We start from the raw sequence: 21,672 nt of genomic DNA, 5'->3' as shown, positions 1-21,672 counted from the left end.
GAATACTTTCATCTGTGAATATTTCGTCTTTATAAACCAAATGGAAAACATAAGAAATTTGATTTAACTTATTGCATTAAGCTATTGAGCTCTTGAAGTTTGATTAGACGTTTTACACCAGTGATAAATGTTTCCTTGTGACGGTTTAACGTAATTAGTTTACGCAACATGTTTTGACCCAGCCCGTCGACAACGATTTTCGTGTAAACTACCCATAAGCATTCTTTCATTTGTGAATATTTCGTCTATAAGAAATGCTTTTAAATTATTTGAAAAAAGAGAGAACGTTTTACTATAATGTAATATTTTTTTTATTACGTTTATGTCGATTTAAGTTTATTTTGTTTGAAAAGACACTTCTTTAGTTCTTTTGAAAAGCAAGTCTGTAATGATGTGTAATTGCTAATACTAATAATCAGGCCTCCCTTATGAAAGATATAGTCATATAGATAGAGGCCCACTAATAAGTTAGTGGTCCAAAAACACAGCAAAGTCAAGGTCTAGTATGAAGAGTCTAAACGTTTTAAAGGTGTTCTTGAATATTATTATACACCAATTCAAACATTTTATTCTTAAATATATTAGTTATTTATTAATTTACCGAAAGATAGAGCCATTTTTCTTTCAAAGTAAATGAAACTTAAATACTTTTCACAATCATAATAGATGAGTTTGAGATATGTATATGATATAAACATTTTGTTTTAATCGGTAAATAACTACTATATATAACTTACGGGGATGGATCTTGCGAGAAGTGATATTACAGCGATAAGTGTGAGAAGTGAATGTATAACTCCATTAATCTCTAATTTCACTCCATTTCATATGATGTTACATACATATATGTAGGTTGGTTGTATTTATGTCTTAATTACACATTCAAACCAACCTATAAACATATAAACGTACCGAACCACATTCAAACTTATGTACCTAAACACATACAAACATACATACACATATACAAACATACGTACCTACACACATACATATGCACCTACACAACGCATCTACACATAAGAAATGGGGTAAAATTAGGGATTAACGGAGTTACACCTTCAATTCTCGCACATCTCGCTGTAAAAAACTTTTGAAATGATCCAATACCTATAACTTACATGCTATATTTACTATTCTTACTACTTACTAGGTGATGAGATATGGACCCGGATACAGGTCAGATCCAGACTCATGACTAAAAACAGCCAAGCACTATGAAGGAAAATGCCAAGAAGGAACACACCTGGCGAACATCTAGGGCGAATACGTTCAAAGTGCCGCGAAAGAGAAGTTATATATCATAAATGTGCAGGCATATACACTAACATGGAAGAGCCACATGTATAGCAGGTACGCATTGGACCACCACAATGGACACGCAAGGGAGACAATGGTACTAAGCAGTGGGCTCTGCGCAACACGACATTCACGATCTCCACTATGACGACTGCAGACGGGACAAACCGGATATTCCTTCGACACGTGGCCCAACAGGCTTTCTTTAACACCTCAGGTTAAAAATACCGAACTCCTCCAAATAGTAAAGAATAAATACTTAATTTATACAACACTAAGACGCATTAGTTGGTGTAAGTAACTAAATAGATTCACGGGTATAATATTTTACCAACCTTGTATATATTATTCAGTCTTCCACAACATTTACAATGAACTACACCAATTTTGGCAAGTTTATCAACATTCACCACTTACCAGTCACATGATACCTACCAAACACAAAAGGCCTGGACTGGCTTTCCTAGTATGTAACAACATATTATCCCACCACATGTTCATAATATATCATGTTACATTAAACTGATCCAACAAAACCCACATTTAGAAAAAAACATATTACCGACCTTTTTTAATCATGAGAACCCGTTACGCGCAAATGTCTCCGCTGTAGATGTCTCAAACTCTGTTCCATGCTAACTTGCACCATATCTGCTAACATCTGTTTTGCATTCCCAGACTGTTCCTTACCTTCAATATGTGATATTATATCACACACAATGTTTTCAAGCGTATCGGGCTCGCGTTCCGATCTTCGGTACGCCGATTCCCGTAACAACCGAAGCAAAGTACGGGCTTTTGTCTGCGAGGTTACGGTTCCTTGAACCGTAAGCTCCAAAAGCCCAGGGATAACACCTTCTTTAAGTATTGGTTCCCAATATCTACACCGGTCACTTTCACACATGGTTAAAAGTGTACCCACCGCGTGCTCACGGTTTTGGGGGGACCCACGCTCGAGAACCTCCACAACCGCAAGCACGCCGCCTTCTTCTGAAGTTAGTGACACCCTCCCTTCTTCAAAACTAATCAATAATTCAAGAACACCAGTGCATCTTTCTGAAATCTTTGAGGATTTTTTGGAGCTTTTAAGGATATTTACTAGGTAAGGAACAGGTTGTGATTGTAAGATGAGGTTAAGGTTGTTTTTGTCTGATGAAAGATTGTATAGAGCCATGACTGCATCCACCTTGGCTTGTGGGGTCCCCTGATCAAGAACCTCGACTAGAAACGGTATCGAACCGGATGCACCAATGGTTGACCTTGTGACAGGTGATGCGGATAATGTGGCTAATAACGCGGTTGCGTGTTCTTGCATATTTATGATTCCTGATTTAAAAATTGTGACAATTGGGTCCAATGCGCCAGCATCCACAATACTGATCTTGTTTCTGTACAAATTGAATCAAAAAATTATAAAAAAATGAAGAACAATTATGAAAAGTTAATCAAGTATCAGATTCTATGCCCAATTAAAAAGCATTCATTGACTTCATGCTTATCTTCTAAGTAAATATTTAATAAAATGGTTAGTTAAACTTAATCAAGCTCTCTACGAATATCAACGTTGGTACCGAATAAATAATATACTCTCTAGCAGGCATATCTTCTGCAACCTGACCCGAACCCATGGTATAATTCGAGTAGAAACTAAAATGATCCAAATTCAGAACAAACAAAACTACCAATTTCCTGAACAAAAACATTTATCTTATATTCATGCTTATCTTTCTGCATTTATTAAATACAATGGTTAGTCAATCGGGTTTTGCTGCAAATATCAACGCGTGTAAAGAATAATAATATACTCTCTCTAGAATATTATCGGTGTAACCCGACCCATTAGCAAGTTTATAAAAATGACTCGTTTTAACCCATGAAATCACATAACGAACAAATCAGCCAATTTCTTGAAAAAAATAACATCAGACTTGTAATTTTTTTTTAAAAAAAAAATAATACTTCCCAAAATTTTTTACAAAATGAACATAATTTATAAACGCAATTTACGGTTTTAATTCGGTTGGATTCAATCATACATTAAAAGGATCATTTACAATTCAAGATTTCTTCAACAATACATTAATGAACTCTAAGCAAAGCAGACACCAGAAAGTGACATACAACAGTCTCTTTAAAGCAGTTAACTTCAAACTGAATTAATCAACCAGAAAGCAAGATCCATATTGGTGACTGGTGATCAAGACACATAAACAGTAACCGTAGTAATACCATACCAGCTTTCTTTTTGAAATTACGTCAAATTCATGATTTGATTAACAAACTAAGTACTAACCATATTATCTTCAGATACTTCTTTAACATGATCTGTTAACTTTTCTCAACCAACCAATTAAAATCATGATTGATTAAAAAGTAGAACCACAAACAGAATACTTTTAACATTATTGCACTCTCATTTTTCTTTGAATTGATGAATTTGAGAAAAATATGCACACATAAGCATAGAAAATGACACACCAATAATTTAATTTAAACTTCGGTTTTCATCCCTATGGTTAACAGAAATATTTGTCAGAGTTAGTCAGCTAAATTTTTTTTTTTTGAACGGCCAACAAAAACCATTCATTCAAAACCGAACAAGTAGCGAAAAAAATAAAACTGAAACGGCAAAAAATAAACTTTTGGATTAAAGTTTATTAGGGAAACTAGTAATTTAAAAAAATATATATAAAAACCACAACATGCCTGCCAAAAAATTGCAAACCAAAAAATGTATTTGGCAGAAAAAAATAACTTTTTGGACTAAAGTGGCAATTGTAGCCAAAACTGAACTTTGACTCAAATAATAATATTAACTTATGTTTCATCTTACCAACCCGGTGTCAAAGGCAAAGCCTTTAACTCTTTAAGTCTCATATATAACACAAATTTGTCGTAAAAAAAAAAAACAAAACGTACGTTTCGTCTTGGACGGCGAGATTAAGCAGCGCGAGAAGAGCTGCAGCTTTCGCTTCAACAGACGGATCCCGTAGCATGGAAACAAGGGGAGGTATGGCGTCAGAGAATTGTCTACGGAAGCGTTGTGATGTTTTGGTAAGTTTTCGGATTTCCTTAGCTGCTTGAATTTTTGAAAACGTATCATGGTTGTGTTGTTGGATGATATGAAGTGTACGGTCGATGGTGGAGGTTGTCGGAGTATGATCACCGGTGATGGTGGTGGTGGTGTTTGAATCCATGGGGAGTTGGCACTGGATGAAATTAAGTGAAGGGGGTTTAAAAGAGATTGGCGTTAAGCAACAGTTATTATTATCAACGGCTTTTTCTTTTTATAGAATATATATATTTGTTTATTATAACCTTAAAATTTATAATATGAAAAAACAGACACCATATATTAAACTTTATAAGCTTCTATACTTGTGGTAATCATATTTTGGGGTGTTTGGGATTTGCTTATTTAATATCCTTATGATTTATAAGTTGCTAGAAGGGTGTGATAATTGTGATCTGACAGGTGTTTGAATACAGACTCTAGTAATCACGTAATAATTATGGGTGTTTATGGTTTGGTTTGAAACTTTACAACCGTTTAAATATGTTAATTGGTTAGGTTTCATGGTTGGTTTTTTTCTTTAACTTTCGGTTTCAATTTTCAACGGTTTAGTTTCTATTTTGGACGACAAATAATCATTACTAGCAGCTTGGCTCGCATGTTTGACTTAAAAACCGTCACAAACGGCCCTAAACACTCATTTTTAAATTACTTAATCATAAGCGTCTTAATTTGCCCTCTCCTATATTATATATAATAATATAGATAAGTTATAAAGAATTTGAAAAAATTAAAGGTTGTGAGTAAATAACCCATAAATTATAACTTTGTAACTTATAACTTATGAGAAGCTTAAATAAGGAATTCTAAACAGTCTTATATAAATTTATTTCTAGCTTAGTAAAACCTTTTGTACTTTTTGTACTGTTAACTCAACCTTTGAAATATTATATCAACTTCATGATTATTTATGAAAAAGAAAAGGGCGTGGTGAAAGAGTAAAAGTTCTCGTCTTTTGGTTTTATGAATAGAATAATGTGTAAGAGTTCTTCTTCCAATTTTTCAGAATTTCTCGTACTAGTTTTAAGCAACAATAGTATTTGTGTGTCTTGTCTTAGTGTGTGAAAAAAAAAATACAAATATCATTTTATTTATGTTACAACTTCTCATTACAATATTTTTTGCTAGTTGGCATGATCGATCTTAGACTAACATAATAGTAAGTGGTTAGCAGTCTATCTGGGGTCAAATGTTACTACGATAAAAAAACAAGGAATGATTGGCAATAACACCCACTTACACGGGACCGAAAGTTTGAGTTCGACGTTTATGTCAACACAATGTTTACCAAACATATTGGCTCTTTAAATAGATATCACTTTTAGGCTTGGTCATCTATTTTTGTGGGAAAAAAAATACCCAATTTTTTTCATTAATTTAAGCTCTATATAAAATTTACTAATTTGATTACCGCTACCTCATTGAACACATGACTATACATGTTTAATCATCTAATATTATTTCAATATATTTAAAAGGTTTCTTTGTTAAATTTGTTAGAATGAAATATATGAGAGTTGTAGCTATATATAGACAAAAACAGAGTTACAATCATGTATGTATTATTAAAATAACAATAAACCTTTTATTAGTTGTTTGGTGATGTTTATGTAACTTAATCTCAACAGTCTTTGTCAATGAAAGCAAAGCAGTACACAAATGTATTGTTGGCTTGTTGCCCACCAACGCTTTACAAATGTTCCTTTAACCAATCAATACATATAAAAATCAGATTATATCCGTTGGATATAACTACTTTAAAATTAACATACCAAACAAAAACTTGTAATTATGGGAAATGGGAAATGATGGGAAAAGTTAATGTTCAAACTAAAAAAACGTACTAACTACACTAATCAAATAGTGTAATTATGTAAATAATTAACTACAATATATATATATAATTACACTTCTTAATACGTACAGTTCACATACTTATTTTATTTGTATTTGATCCAAGCAAAGGGGAGAATTATATAGATATCTTATTTATTACATTTTAGCAATTAAAATTGATTATGTATTGAATATAAATGTATTACTACTATAAATCATTTTCTAATAATCATACATGTACTCCATTCCAAATAATTTTTTACAGTAAGCAATGGATTCGAGCATAAAGTTTTGAGTAATAACATAATGAAGATTAAGATTCTTAACTGAAAGTGACCCGTTATTAAGTTATGTGTTTTCCTAATCTTTGTTCTTTAAGATAAACAAACAGATTAAATAATTTTTTATTCCACTACTGATTTGAAAATCAAGGCACTAAAGTCTTGTTTTCAAATTGTGTTATGAAAACTTGCATGAAGACAGATGAACAATCATTTAAAATATACATTTTGAACATACAAACAATTCAAAACATCATGATGGTTTATACGTTTTTCTTCTTGATTTTCTTAATGTTTCAGTCCAATTAAGTTTGGCAAAATCCACTCCAAAAATACTATTGACAACTTAGGCAGAAACGCTCACAGTTTTTCTTCTTCTTATCTTACAAGTGTCATATTTGTCTCAATAATGATGTAATATGAGTGTGAGAAAGTATTTTTAAACCAAATTTCACTTCTAAACGATAAAGCGATACAATTATATACATGTTCGGCTATTTTAGTGTTATCGTTTTATTAGTTGATTTAATATAATTTACTTTGTATCCATACACACGAACGATTTAAATTATAAAACACTAGACTACTATAGTGCTAAATACGAAACTTTTTAAGAATAAAGAATAAAATGTTGGTTATACCTTTTAATAAAACAAAACTAGGTAAAATGCAAAGCTGCCAAGAAAGAAAATAAAGTATAGTGTTTTTCTATTGTTTGCCTTTTACCCAACCACCCTTAAATATACCATGTATAGTCCAATACGGAGCATATTGACTCCATTAATTTTGCCTTATTATGTTTTTTATTTTAATTTTTTATACTACCGGTGCGATGGTGGCCCTCAGTTTGGGTTATCCTCCATGATTGCATGCAAGGTCCATACCATTTGTCCTTGACCGTCGGACCACAATAACACACCCATGATCTCGTCCTCTCTTTTTGGCCCATTCCTCAAACTCTTTACGGGACTCAAAAATCTAAAACCAGTTACAAATAAATATAATAAATAATAATCTTAAATATATATAAACGAAAACTCCCTAAATACTCTCAAGCCATCAGATTGCTTTATTCTTAAATGAATGTTTCTCATGCATTCGACCCGAATTAATGGGTATGGGTCTCACCAAATCCATATAGCCCTTAAACGGGTTATAACATCTCATTATATTTAAAATTAATCTCATCAAATATTTGATATGAAAAATCATATAAAACAGGGAACTAAAAACCAATATCCATTTAAAAAAAATATTTATAATTAAGAAACAATTTTATGATGAAAAAAAAATAAGTTGGTCATGGGTCTCACTAAACCCATATAACTTTTAAACCGGGTATAACATCTTATTTATTTGTGAAACCCTTTTATCATCAAATCATAAGTATATCATTAACTTTCTTACAATAAATAATGCTCATTTATTTGTGAAACCCTTTTATCATCAATATATTATTAACTTTCTTACAATAACTAAAAATAAAATTAAAAAATATATATAAGTATTATAAACGAATAATGTAAAACAACATACGAGGATGAAAATAAATTACAATACATGTTGCGCGCAAATAAAAAAAGGAAAATGAAAGAAAAACTATAGAACAAAGAATCTTAATCTTAAATATATATATAAACGAAATCCTTAAAAGCTCTATTGTTGCTTCTTACATTCTCTTAAGCCACCAAATTGTTTTATTTGTAAATAAAAGTTTCTCATGCATTTGACCCCAATTCACGGGTATGGGTCTCGCTAAACCCAGATAACATTAAACTCATTATAACATCTCATTATATTAAAAAATAATCTCACCTTGATATGAAATCTTATAAAATAGGGATAAACTGAAAATTAGTATCCAATTTTTCTTAGAAAAAGATATTATTTATATTAACAATTTTATAGTAAAAAAAATAAGCGGGTAATGGGTCTTACCAAACTCATAACTTTTAAACGGGTTATAACATCTCATTTATTTGTACTCTAAGTATATTATTAACTTTATTAAAATAAAAAAAAAATAAAATCCAAAAAATATAAATAATAGACACGAAAATCATACACAACCTCCGTAATACGGGGATAAAAACTAGTAATAAATATAATAATTAAATAATGATAATAATAAAATTAAATTAATAATCCTAACAATAATACTACAATAATAAATCTAATATTTATATTAATAAATATAATAATTAAATAATAATAATAATAAATATAATATTTAAATAATCATAATAAATATTATAACAAAAAATAATGGTGTCTTACATTATTTGTTTTATACGAAACCATCGGCTCGCGTATATTGGCTAACTGTAAAATTGTTCAGGTTGACTCTCGTAAGCGAAGTACTCCTGAAAAACGTGATGGTAACATGTATTAGTTAAAAATCAAATAACGACTTTATATTTAACATATATTACCTGGTTTAAATTTGGTAACCCGAGCGTGCTAGGCTGATCGTAAGACTATTCAGCCCGCCTATCGTAACGGTGATACTCCTAACAAACGTAATGGCAACATATTTTAACTATAAACAAACTAACAAATTTATATTATATCAATATACAACGAAACCTGGTTCAAATCAGGTAATCCCGACGCGTTAGGCTGATCGTTAGGCGCGTATCCCGACTCCTCCTCGTTGTCAAGAAACATATTGTCGAACCACCACATTTTATTTTTTTGGTTTCGATTCTCGAAAGGGGATAGTGAATTGTGTGTGCATGACACACACAGATATATATATATATATATATATATATATATATATATATATATATAATAAAGAGAAGAAAGGGGGAGTCGGATGACTCAATTATTCAAACTGAACCTATATGCTCTGTATTGTGCTATACGCGGCATATAGGGTACAATATAACAACCTATGACTGTCAAAGTAGTCCTAGGTTGTCAGTCGTACCCTTACACCGCGTATTGTACAATACGCGGCGTATATCCCTTAGTATGGGGCGTATTATACAATACGTCGCATATAAGGTACATCATATAGGACAAACACCTCTTAATATGAGACGTCTTGCACTATACGCCCCCATATTAAGGGGCGTATGGGGGTGTCCAACATAACCCCTATATTTGATAAAAGGTATAAAGAACCATTGAAATTACGCTTCTTTGTTTTCTAGGTGGGTGGGTCATGGATGAAGTGTCGTTTGGTTTGGTCCCACCATAGATTCAAAACATGAGGAGGAGGATGGGAGTGATCAGAATGAGGAAACGGATGATTCGGGTTCGGTTCGTGTGAAGAAATCGAGGAAGGGGGTGAATGGGAGGATGTTGGGGTTGGTGGGAGCTCAAATGTTGGAGCTGAGAGATGTTATGATGAGGAGAGAGGAGAAGCGGAAGGAGAGGGAGTGGAAATGAGAAGAGAAGAAGGCCGAGAGTGATTCTCGGAACGAGTTGGAGTTTGAAGAGAGGCGGATGGTGATGGCGAAACGGGAGGCTGAGAGCAGGATGAGGTTGGAAATGGAGTTTGATGAGGAGAGGAGGCGAAGGATGGCGGTGGAGGAGAGGTGGGAGGAGGAGGAGATGAAGTGGCGGGAGAAGATGGTGCGGATGCAGATTGAGCATCAGTAACAGATGATGCAGCTGCATGCAAACGCGTGTCAGAACCAGATGCAGATTCTTGGAGTTATGGCACGGGTTTTTGTCAGTTTTTTGGGTCAACGAGTGATGGGTTGGGTGCTTTGGTACTGCAGGTTTTGCAGCATCCGGTTCCAGGTGGATTGGATGATCATGATAAGCCAGATGCTAATTCACCTTCGGAGTTCTTGCAAGTGTAATTTTGTTAAAGCTCAGATTACATATATGATGTATTACAAATGTCTGTTATCACTTATCAGTTTATTGATTAGTGTGAAATAACTGGATTGTTTTAAATGTTTATAATGCAATTTTATGATACATAGTTCTATAATAGTTCATAGTTCAGTCTTTCGATTATAAAATGCCAGAAAACCTCAAAATACAAAACATTTATTCTGCGCCAAATATATGAAGTTACATGTACATGCTACAATGTATATATCTAAGAAATAAATATATCACAATGATTTGATACGAATTCAGTGTTCATATGCTATCTCTAGCTTCCAATGATTTAATAATCTTTCTGTGCCACATGGCGGTTTCAGGATCGAACCTGAGCTCCCATGTAGGCCAGTAGTGCAGGTCCTGTTTCAGTGTCAGGACCCGTGGCTTCCCATTCAAGTGCACTGTCCGTACACGAACAAATTCTTCGTCTTCAATTTCCTGTATGCAGTAGCATGCATTGTTTTAAGTTTAATAAACGAAAGTGTAATTTATTGAAAAACACAAACAAAGAATAAATGAACATTTGTACCTTTGTGACATTAACAAAAGCATCCAAATCAGGAGTTGGTTTTCCATTAACTTCCACAATCCATTGTTGAGCATATAAACCGTATCTATGCACCGGGCTCCCAGAGGAACACCTGCAACAGTGTAAATTATATTCTTTAGCCTTTACACACATCAAGTAGACACCGATGCTGACTGGACAAAAACAGGTCAAATCCGTACCTTGTGACATATACACCATGGCCCTCTTGCGGAAGAAACCCGAGAGCACGTACTTCCGGATGAGGATCTTGTACTAAACATCCACACCAGTTAATTACACGTGTTGTGCCGTTTCCATCTCTTATATCTGTTCCCACTTGAACATCCATTTCTCGCCCCTGAAGAGCAAACCATAAAACAAGATTCATTAATATTTCTCACATTAAACGAAGATTCATTAATATGATTAACCTGTCGAAAGACGGTGAATTCAAGTTTTGCAACCATGTCATCATACATATCCAAGGCATGGCATGCATCTTCAATATCATTAAAACATGTAACCGGCTTCTTATTAATTGCAAGACCATATCACCTTGTTCTAATAGATTCTCAGCTTTAGATCCTGCTAAACAACCTTTAACTCGTAGGACCTGACGTCTAACAGGATCTTTCTTTACAAGAGCCTGCAAAACAACAATTTATAAAAATATCAATTCCTGCATATATTACACATAAAGAAAGTGAGAAACATATTGCATACCTGGATCCAGTTGTTGCTGAGCCCAAAACTTCTCGCTTTGGAGAGTAAAGTACGAGTAAACTCGACCTCTAAAACCCTAACTAGAGGCATTGGTCTTTTAACACCATTTATTAGAAGTGACGGTCCTTTCACACCTAATATTATTTTGTCAAGAACTTGACTGATTGAATGTATATGAATGCCTCTTGCAAAATGATCTTCAGATGAATTCGCACCATATTTGATCTGCAACCAAGATTTCATCATCAGAATCTTAGTCAACCGTACGGTTGACTAATAAAGAACTAAGAGAACCAACCTTCCTTTTCTTTTTTGATCGATGATTAGTACAAACCTGAGTTGAAAAACTTCCCCATATAGCTTTAACTCTTCCATTCTCATCAGTTAGTACTCCTGAAAAACTGCTACCAAAATCTACAAAAAAGCAACCAACATCATTAACTAATTGATGTATCTAAATATGTTTTAAAATTCATTAAAAAATGGATAATGGTATTTACCAGTATCAAGCTCTATAACTTCCATGTTGGTTGCTCTATAACGCGGTGAATCAGCTGAACTTATCTTTAGAGGTGCATACGGATTGGTTACAACAGATTTTCTAGATGTTGCTTGTAAACTCTTATTTAATCCCACAAGATACACATCCTCTCCACGCCTCAATGCAGGTTCTATCACAAAATGAAATAAAAATGAGAAAACATCTCAACCATTGATCTGGTACAAGTTTTTCTACCTGGAAGAAGTTGGGCAGCTCGGACTACTGAACTACCAGCGGGTCCAAGGGCAGAAGGGTCATATGCAATAATTGCATAGTTATGAACAGGATGGAGAAAGACCACCTGAAAAATCAAAACTTGTGACAAAAATAAACGGCCGGCTTCTTAATTTTTTTAATATCTGTTTCATACCTCCCCAGGAATTTCGATTGGAAAGGCGGCAAAAGAAAGCATGACGTCAGATGCTGATACGGCAACAGTATTCTTGTCAACTGCAACTAACCCCATTTCTTCTGAATGATAGATAATGACACCAGTTCCAAAAAAATGCTGTGCATAAACACCATCAACCATACATGATGATGGTACATGAACCTGACACGTCATACACCAGTAAATATAAATATTCCAAAAGTTGTACACAAATCCCATCAAATAGTAATAATAAATGAACGATGATTTGATTTTGAAGATGTTACCGAAAACATGACCAGAGTAGGCTCTATCACACGCTCAGCAACAGAAGCATTACCAGAGCCTGCTGATGTGTCTTGATCTTCCATATCCGCAGATGAATCTTTATCGGTGGATTCCTCTTGAACATGTGCGGAGCTACTAGTGTCCATGCTGGCAACACCATTAGGTACTTGGGAATTTGAGGGCAAAGCCGTCTTTCTTATCCAAATACCAGAAGTGTCGTTGCGTGTATATATGCTAGGTGAAGCATACCACTCTTGGCGGTTAACTGTAACAAGAACAGACTGCGAACAAAAGAAAGTCAATATTATCCACCAAAACATCCAAAAAATATACTTTAGCAATATTATTATTAAAATACCTTCCTCCTGTGTCGATCTTTGTAGTTTATGTATTCTAATGGAACCCGAGCTCCTTTAGAGAGATTGGATAGAACATTAATGAAGTCTTCAACATTTGAAATGTCTTCATTGGCTAATCTTTTGATAATGGCATGCCGTGGGACCCCGGCTCGATAAAGCATGTAACTGCAAATGAAAAAAAGATACAAAAACAAATGGTTGAACATTTCATTTTCAGAAGTAGACCAAAGAGAAACCATGTTAACTGCACACATATTTACCCGGGTTCTGCTACATATACAAGACCACATTTAAAACGAAAATTCCTAGCTTGTTGATATGAGAGCGGGTGTATAATCCCCCCACTAACTTCCAAAAAGTAGTTTGGAGTTATGGAGTGTAAATCCTCAACCTGAAACAAAACACAATATTGAATTTTCCAACACTAAATTTTTGTAAAGCACAAAACATGGATGTAAGAGACCGGTCAACCATCACTCACCACTAACTGAACGGTCAAAGATGTGCCACCCCTTTCAAACTCTAGCTCAACATTTTGGCCCACACTGTCATCAAGTAAAGTCTCCATCTTCAGAAACTGAGTAATCACCTGCGTAAACTCTAGTTCATTTAAGCATAGTTTTACAAATGATAGTTTAAGAAACTATATTCATATAGCACATACCTCCCCATTCATGCGAACAAGAACATCACCCGGTTCCAAATGTTTACAAGCTGGGCCACCTGGCACCTACAGCATACCCGTGACGATGTCAGACATATTTGCTCAGCTGAATCTGTAGATAGCAATTTCACAACAGAATCTGAAAAACTTACCACAGAGTCAACTACAAGCATCCCGGTTTCAGTTAGTGGAGATGCATGGCGAACCAACTAACCCAAAAACAAATCAAATACCAGAACATTCAAAATTGTTTTACAAATCAACAAATAAAGTTGAATAAAAACTAACAGACCTGCTCTGTTTCACTTTGTAAACCGAGCCTGCGTGTTTCATCAAATCCTTTGTGGACAAAGGTTGCCTAACAGAAACAAGAGACTGATAATAATTATAATAACAACATTAAGTTTAATAATGAAATTAACTTTCAGCTAATGTAACCAACAAACCTGGAATGTACCGCGAGGTACTGTAACAGCCTGCCACTTATCTTGACTAGAATCTCTTCCTTCTTGCAAGAAATTTAATGCCCTAACAACCTGCAAATGCAAACTTCAGAGTTTATGCATGATTCCTTAGAAAACATAACATTTCTTGTTCCAACATATAATATTGTACTTACTCGTTCTAAAGGAAAGTAAAATGCCGAGGCACTAGAAGAGTTGCTGCCAGCGTTTAATGCAACCGCACGTCCTTTCCAATCAACGACTGGGGACCCACTCGAACCGCCTTTAGTACCTGAAGCTGCCTGTTGTGGGAAATCAAAATAATATAAGAAATACAAGCTACTTGGTCAAAGTCTAGAATAACCCAAAAATAGTAGCATTAGTAGTTGGAAGTTCACCTGTATGTAGAATGTATTGAAATCATTGTAGCCATCTCTGCAGCAAGAAAATATCTCATTGTTAACAAGTGATGCATAGCGGTGATCTTTTATTCATCTTTTTCACTATTATTACATATGATATAATTCAAAGAACACATATGAAAGCAGAACAAATCAGGCATATAGGTGTAGTAAATCAACCAAATATAATGTAAGCTGCAAGGATTTTAATCATCTTTGGCACGAAGTTAATCCAAGAGCTAGCATACTCATACTTGGACCAATTCAAAATGTGCTAGAAAAGGTTCGAAATGGCATAACTTTTGCTCCTTTAGAGTTACGGGACCCATTACTAATGGATGAAAAATCTCAATGGGCCCCGGATTTCAATCTCTTAACAAGTTTCCCCAGTTTTAGCAAACTAGAATAACTTACTTTACATTGTAAATACGCATAAATCTTTAGTTATTTCCAGTTTTAAGATTCAATATTATATCAATTTTCTTATCAAGAGCATTCTTGTTACAACTTTATCAAACCAAGAATATAAACAAAGAAAACACTGTGAAGCAGCATACTTCCTATAATGCGGTGCATCTCTGTCTAGACGCGCAAGAGTACCCGCCAAAATAGAGATCTTCTCTCCACTATCATTCCCAACAACTCTAATTTCCAGTCCAACAGAAGCCGCTTCAGGAGCCAAAGGTATCTCCTCATAGCTCAGAAACTTCACCGCGGCAGGATCATACCGAAAGAATCCAAAATCATGAACCTAAAAAATTGCACAATCAGTCAATCACAATATTATAATTTATATATCACCACAAACTGTCACACACTCACACACATCAATTATCTTATCAAGTATTAACAAACCAACTCACAGGGTCTCGGTATATCGGATACACCGGAATCTCTTCCCGGTTCACAAACATAGCTTCAGCTGTCACCGGACCTACAAAACACACACACTCAAATTAAAAGTCAACTCAATTACTATAAAAGTCAACTTATATTATCACAGTTAAAAAGTAATGTTTTTACATCGAAACGGAAACATAATTACCTGGTTTAACGACGTGGCGATTAGTTAAAATAATTCCACGACGCTTATCAACAACGAACCCCGTGGCGTGGCTTGCAGCAGCGGACTCGGTATCAAAGGCTCTACACGCCGTCGTACGGAGCACAACCACCGCCGGAACGACCTTGTGCAGCGCTTTACGCCAATCCTCAGCCGTCGCGTGGTTGTCTCCTGACGGAGGATCGATTTCCATGGACAGATCATCATCGGGAGGATTAATAACATCCAATGACTCCGATTGTGATGCTTCCAGTGAGTCGTCCATATCCGGTGACTGTGTATGGTGGTGAAATGAAACTCCGGTGACGGTTACGGTGGTGATTACAGAGGTTTTTGAGAGATCGAAGGTGAAGAGTAAAATAGTTATAAACAGTTACAAATGGCTGTTGGAGTCAAACTATTGGTCAACTGTTAAAGTTATTGACAATTAGGTGTGAGCTTTTTATGTGAAGTTGGTGTAACCGATCCTTTTACCAGTAGTATATTTCAAAATTCTACTTTCCTTTTCTACTTTAGAATCATGCGAAATAGATGTATCATGTTGAGTCGAAACATCTACCTAAATTTGATCGGTATTAATTTGGTTTGTTATGGATAAAAAAAAATAATAAAAATTTCAAAAATGTAAAAACCAAATAAAAGAAACCAGAAACTGAAAAATAGCTTGCGGCACCTGTCATGCCTGTCAATATTATATATACTATACTATAATATAAAAAAGACAATATTATATATACTATACTATAATATAAAAAAGATTTTTTCACGAACTGTATTTTAAATATGGAGCGGAATCATTGCTTGATCTGGTAGTAAATGTGTATGACTTTTAATCAAAACTTTTTAAATGTTGTGGGTTCAATATTAGTTGTTCAGAAAATAAATATGAAAAGATACAAATTATAGTTACAAAATACACATGTATCTTAGGATTATGTAATACTTTTCTATTAAAAAGCCATACAATATTTGATACTTTTATATTAACAACCATACAATATAAATACAACATGTTTGCTAATAGACTAGAAGATACATATGAAAAAGACAAATTATAATTACAAAACATATATAACAAATGTTCGCTTGGTACCATTTTTCTTAACGGTGTTAACTTAATGGCAGTGATATCTTTTCCAAAGTGTTATAACACTTGTCAAACTCTCCTTAACCAAAGTTCGAATCTTTCTCTGTGATGCTTGCCCATATTTATAGAATTTACACTTAGTAGGAACTGTACGGGAACCTCCTCAAAAGGAAATCTATTAGCGAAAAACCCCTAGTCACATGAGTTAATTCATGATACCAAATTGGATAAAAAGGTAGTGTTTTTATTGATTTATTTATGAAACCGGTGCTAGATAATATCATATAAATTAGTTGATTTAATATAATTTACTTCGTATATTATAAAACACTACTAGAGTGCTAAATATGAGACTTTTTAAGAAGAAAGAATAAAATGTTAAGTTGAAAATTCGACAGCAGTCCGGTTATTAAAACAAAATTAGGTAAAAGCAAAACTGCCAAGAAATGTGTGCCTTTTAGTATTTGATAAAAGATATAAAGATCTTTAATTGAAATTACATGAAAGTTTGTTTGCTTCTTTGTTTTCTAGGTGGGTGGGTCGTGGATGGAGTGTGGTTTGGTTTGGTCCCACCATTGATTCAAAATATGGTCCGAGTAGTTTGAATACGGATGAATAAACAAAATCCCAATTGGCCTACATAGCCGACAAAGAATATTATTTTATTCAACTAGCATAATTCGTTGGATATATATATATATATATGAATTTGGTAACGACTGTCCTACGTGTTCGTTATTACTTTATATACGTATGAACATATATTATATTATGGACGACCACTAAGACGAGAATAGATGATTATTGCATTCATTCCGTGAAGAAACACTAAGTTACCCCGGGCAAATTACGGATAATCTGGGGGTTAAATAGATGTTTCCCACGAGGGGTTAGATCCGGCAAAGATGGTTCTTCTGATAACCTGCAAAACAGACACCGTGAGCTCGTCACTGAGAAGGGGGGGTACCTCCTTGTGACCACCCTCCGGCGTGAGAATCAGACTAGATTGCTCTTAAATATAAATGTATATTAAGAGATTGCTAGAGCAGATATCAGGTATAAGATGTAAGATACAAGATAAGATTAGATGATCATACCATTTGGGGTATTTATAGCCGAATGTAGGTTTCCAAGAGGGTATAGCCGGCTGAATAGTATTCCTGTTCTACCAACTGTGGCCTACGCACGCGCCATGCTGGCAGTTGGTGGGTAGGCAGCGGCTGACAGTGACCAGGCCTGCTGTGTACTGTTCCTTTTCCACCAACTGCAGGCTATGCACGTGGTATGACAGGAGTTGGTGAGTAGGTAGCGGCTAATAGTGACATACAGTACAAGAGCATGCTGCTTGCCATACTGTTGTCAATGGGCTGTCGTATCTCTGGTCAGATCTTTTGCCCATACCCCGTCAGGTACAGTACAAAAGATCTTCTAGTATCGTACGGACTGGCTCATTTGGGCGGGAGTATTCCCCCTCCCGCCTTTGTGCAGGATTGTTCCCGGCTTTGCTCATTCCTTCAGGTGACTACTGAATTATTGAGAGCTAAGTGCCTTGTGCGTGTAGCCTTGCTGCGCGGGTGGCCTTCCCTGATGGCTTGTATCCGCAGCTGCGGGAACAGGCGGAGTACTTCACCATTGGGAGGCATTTCCTGCGGGAACAGCTTGCGTACTGCGCGTAAGGACGTCACGTCTCTGAGCATGGTGGGTCCTGCGGATCCAGTTGGTTTCTGCGCAGACGTCTCTCTTCAAGGTGAGTCCTGTGGGTCCAACTGGGCTCTGCTGGGACCTACCTCTTCAAGTCCCCCCAGTCCAATGTTCTTCTCATGAGTGTTTAATAAGTGAGGTGAACTTTTAGACTTAAGCAAAGGGTTTTTGAAAAGGGTTTAGTTTTAAGGTTTTCCATGGGGATTCTTTCCGCGGAAGTCCTTATGTCACTTGCAGAAATTCCTGACTTTTCTGCTTGATCTTTGGGTATGATGCGGGTAGGTCTGTAACCTCCTCGCAAGTCAGGAGCGTTGAGTCACACTTGTGTGGATTCTCCATGAGGTTTTGGTAGTTTTGAACATAGTGATCAATTATGTTAAAACCACCAATTCCATCTTGAAGCTTCAAACAATGTAGTTCTCGACGTTCCCGCTATGCGGGGATGATATTCCCGTTTCCGCAAGCATTGCCCAGAAGATCCTTCTTGGTTTCAATTCCTTGCGGAGTGCTAGGTATGTGAAGGGTTTTGCCTTGACACTGTACCCGCACTCGTCTTACGGTTACTTTACTTCCAAGGTATTCCTGGCGTCAATTCCCTGCGAGTGCTAAGTATGTGAAGGGTTTTTGCCTTAACACTGTTCCCGCACCCGTCTTATAGTTACTTGGTCGCCGAGGTATTCTTGGCTTCAATTCCCTGCAGGTGCTAAGTATGTGAAGGGTTTTGCCTTAACACTGTACTCGCACCTGTTTTACAGTTACTTGGTTGCCAAGGTAAGGGGTATTTTCCCGCTTACTTTTGAATCCTTTTGAAATTTTTGAAATTCGAAGAGTTGGTGAAAGGATAAGAACAGTCCAAACTATTGAAACGTCGTCCGACGGTTTCTTCTGACCATGTCAGGACGTGCAGGAAGTTATAGCGACGTGACAGTATATGGTCATTCCAGGCGCTTTTTCAGGCGCGTGGGCGCGAATTTTCGGGCGCGTGGCCGCGAAATTAATGGCACGCGTCCTTTCAACAGCTGTTGCCAGCTTGCTTATTGCCACGTGTCATAGTTTCATTGCACCTACGATTTCTCTCTCTTCCGCATTAAATTCATCGCATTGATTGCGATTAGTATATAAAGGGGGAGAGGGTCCTTTGTAATCCACACTTTCACTTTTCTCTTCATCTTCAAAACGATTTCCGGCGAATACTCACCTTTTCAGTCGAGCATTCTCTTGAAATCGTTCTCTTCTTTCATACCTGCAAGATGTCTTCTGCTCACGATCTTGAGGCTACAGCTCAGGAGGCTGGGGTGTACGCCGAGAACCCGTCATCCACGTCCGACAAGGATGACAAGAGTATTGCTGGCGAGTGCCAGTGTGCTCTGCCTGTCGATCTATATCAGTACATCGTCAGGAAGTTCATGCTCGAGTCTTTCGAGTCTGAGTTTCCTGAACCTCACCAGACGGTGTATGATGCCCCCAGAGGCAAGATCGGGGTATATGCCGCATTCTTTGTCTATGGGAATCTTAGGTTCCCCCTGACGAAGTTTGTGTACCGTGTTCTGGAGAGGCACGGTGTACACCTGACCGAGGTACACCCGATGGCGATCGCAAAGATTCGCCACTTCGAGTGGGTGTGCCGGATTCTGGGCGTTGAGCCCTTCGTCGACCGCCTGATGACCTTCTACTCTTGGAGGTGCATCCAGGGGTGGTATACTCTGATAACCCGGATCAAGGGTTTGAAGATTTGCGCAACCGAGCGCAGTCTTCGTTCATGGAAGCGGGAGTTCTTTTATATCTCCGCTCGCGCCATCCCCCTTGCCATGAAGTTCAAGAATGGGCAAACACTCCCCAGCCTTCACGCCTCCAACTACCAGGAGGCGGAATGGTTCTCAAAGATATCCCGAGTCCAATCTCTGGTTTACCGCTTTGCGGAGTCCGGGATGGTGATGCTCGGGATGAGCCGGGTGTGGAAGGATGCGGAGGCGCAAAAGATCCCGATCGTCCTTGAATACGGTTTGAACTCTGTCCCTTACGGTATGCTCTGTCTTCTTTGTTTATATAGGTTTGTCTTCTAACAGTTTTTCTTTTATTTCAGAGGGGAACGACTTGCAGTCGCTCCTATATCCGCGGGAGGCTGATAGTCCCGCTCGGATGGGGACTCGTGCTCTAGATGAGAACGAGTTGCCCATCATTGAACAGACGGCGGATCGGTTCGTGGAGGTCTACCCGCCAGGCCACGAGATCCTGAGCGCCAGGCGGCCAGGTAAGGCGTTATTCAACCCTCGACCCCTCAATGCTGAAACCTCTGCTGGAATTCCTCTAATCTTGTGTTCTGATGAGAAATCCGCAGATGGTCCTCCGTTGGTGCGGAAGAAGAAGGCTGCCGGCGGGAAGAGGAAGGAGAAGGTGGCCTCCACTGCCGATCCGGTGCCTCGGTCTGATTCAGAGACCAGAGCGAGGAGGTGGCGGGGAACCCTGGTGGTGATAAGACCACTGCTCCGGAGGCTGCGACGACTGTCACCTCCGGAGAGCCCAGGATGACGACGGTGAGCGGCGTAAAGAGGTCGGCTCCATCGGGTTCGTCCCCGCCTGTCCGCACTTTTAGGCTCAAGAAAACCCGTAAGTACAAACTTTATTTTTAACTTCATAGCTTTCCATCATTAATACTTGTCTTCCTTGTGTAGGCGTGGATGCTACCGCATTCCAGGGTGGAGCGGGGAGGAGTACCTCCGGACCCATGACGGTAGGCTTGGTCAGCCTACCTGAGGCGACGACCCAGGCGGCTGCGCCTGCCTCAGTTGGTTCAGTTGCTCACCCAGTTGAGCCAACTGTTCCAACTGTGATGACATCACCGCCGGCTGTCAGTGCCATATTTACTGAATCTTTCACTGAGCCGGCGGTTACTATTTCTGCGCACTCCGCAGCGGCGACCACGGTTGTGAGTTCACCTACGGTGAGTTCACCTCCGTTGGTTTCTACTACCGCGACGGCCTTCACCATGCCTCCTCCGTCATCGGCATCGACGGCCGATCCTTCAGGTATGCTTGGGGCTTCTCGCCAACCTCTGCCTCCTTCCCATCTGCCTGACCTCTTGGACGGATTTCCCTTGGGTTCAGGTGATGGGTTTGGCGGCTATCGGCCTGTTGTCGACCCTACATGTGCGTAGGGTTCTTTTGGCCT

At 37.3% G+C, this 21,672-nt stretch overlaps 1 protein-coding gene and 1 pseudogene across 1 annotated transcript; both read right to left on the bottom strand.

The window, feature by feature from the left end:
* Window positions 1-1,624: 1,624 nt before the first annotated feature.
* LOC143566400 (U-box domain-containing protein 45-like) lies at window positions 1,625-4,479 on the bottom strand. Its single transcript, XM_077053124.1, has 2 exons — window positions 4,219-4,479; window positions 1,625-2,687 (listed from the first exon to the last, which is right to left on the bottom strand). Exons 1-2 carry the CDS (start codon window positions 4,293-4,295, stop codon window positions 1,871-1,873), a joined length of 894 nt encoding a protein of 297 aa, XP_076909239.1. The 5' UTR covers window positions 4,296-4,479; the 3' UTR covers window positions 1,625-1,870.
* A 6,025-nt stretch (window positions 4,480-10,504) lies between these two features.
* Window positions 10,505-16,070, bottom strand: LOC143566403 (protease Do-like 7; annotated as a pseudogene).
* Between the last annotated feature and the right edge of the window lie 5,602 nt (window positions 16,071-21,672).

The sequence above is a fragment of the Bidens hawaiensis genome, unplaced genomic scaffold (genome assembly GCF_021521415.1).
Source record: "Bidens hawaiensis isolate Kalapana, Puna unplaced genomic scaffold, B.hawaiensis_p1.1 tig00022884_1, whole genome shotgun sequence".
In the NCBI taxonomy this organism is placed as follows: Eukaryota; Viridiplantae; Streptophyta; class Magnoliopsida; order Asterales; family Asteraceae; genus Bidens; species Bidens hawaiensis.
This window is presented reverse-complemented; position numbering and strand designations above follow the sequence as displayed.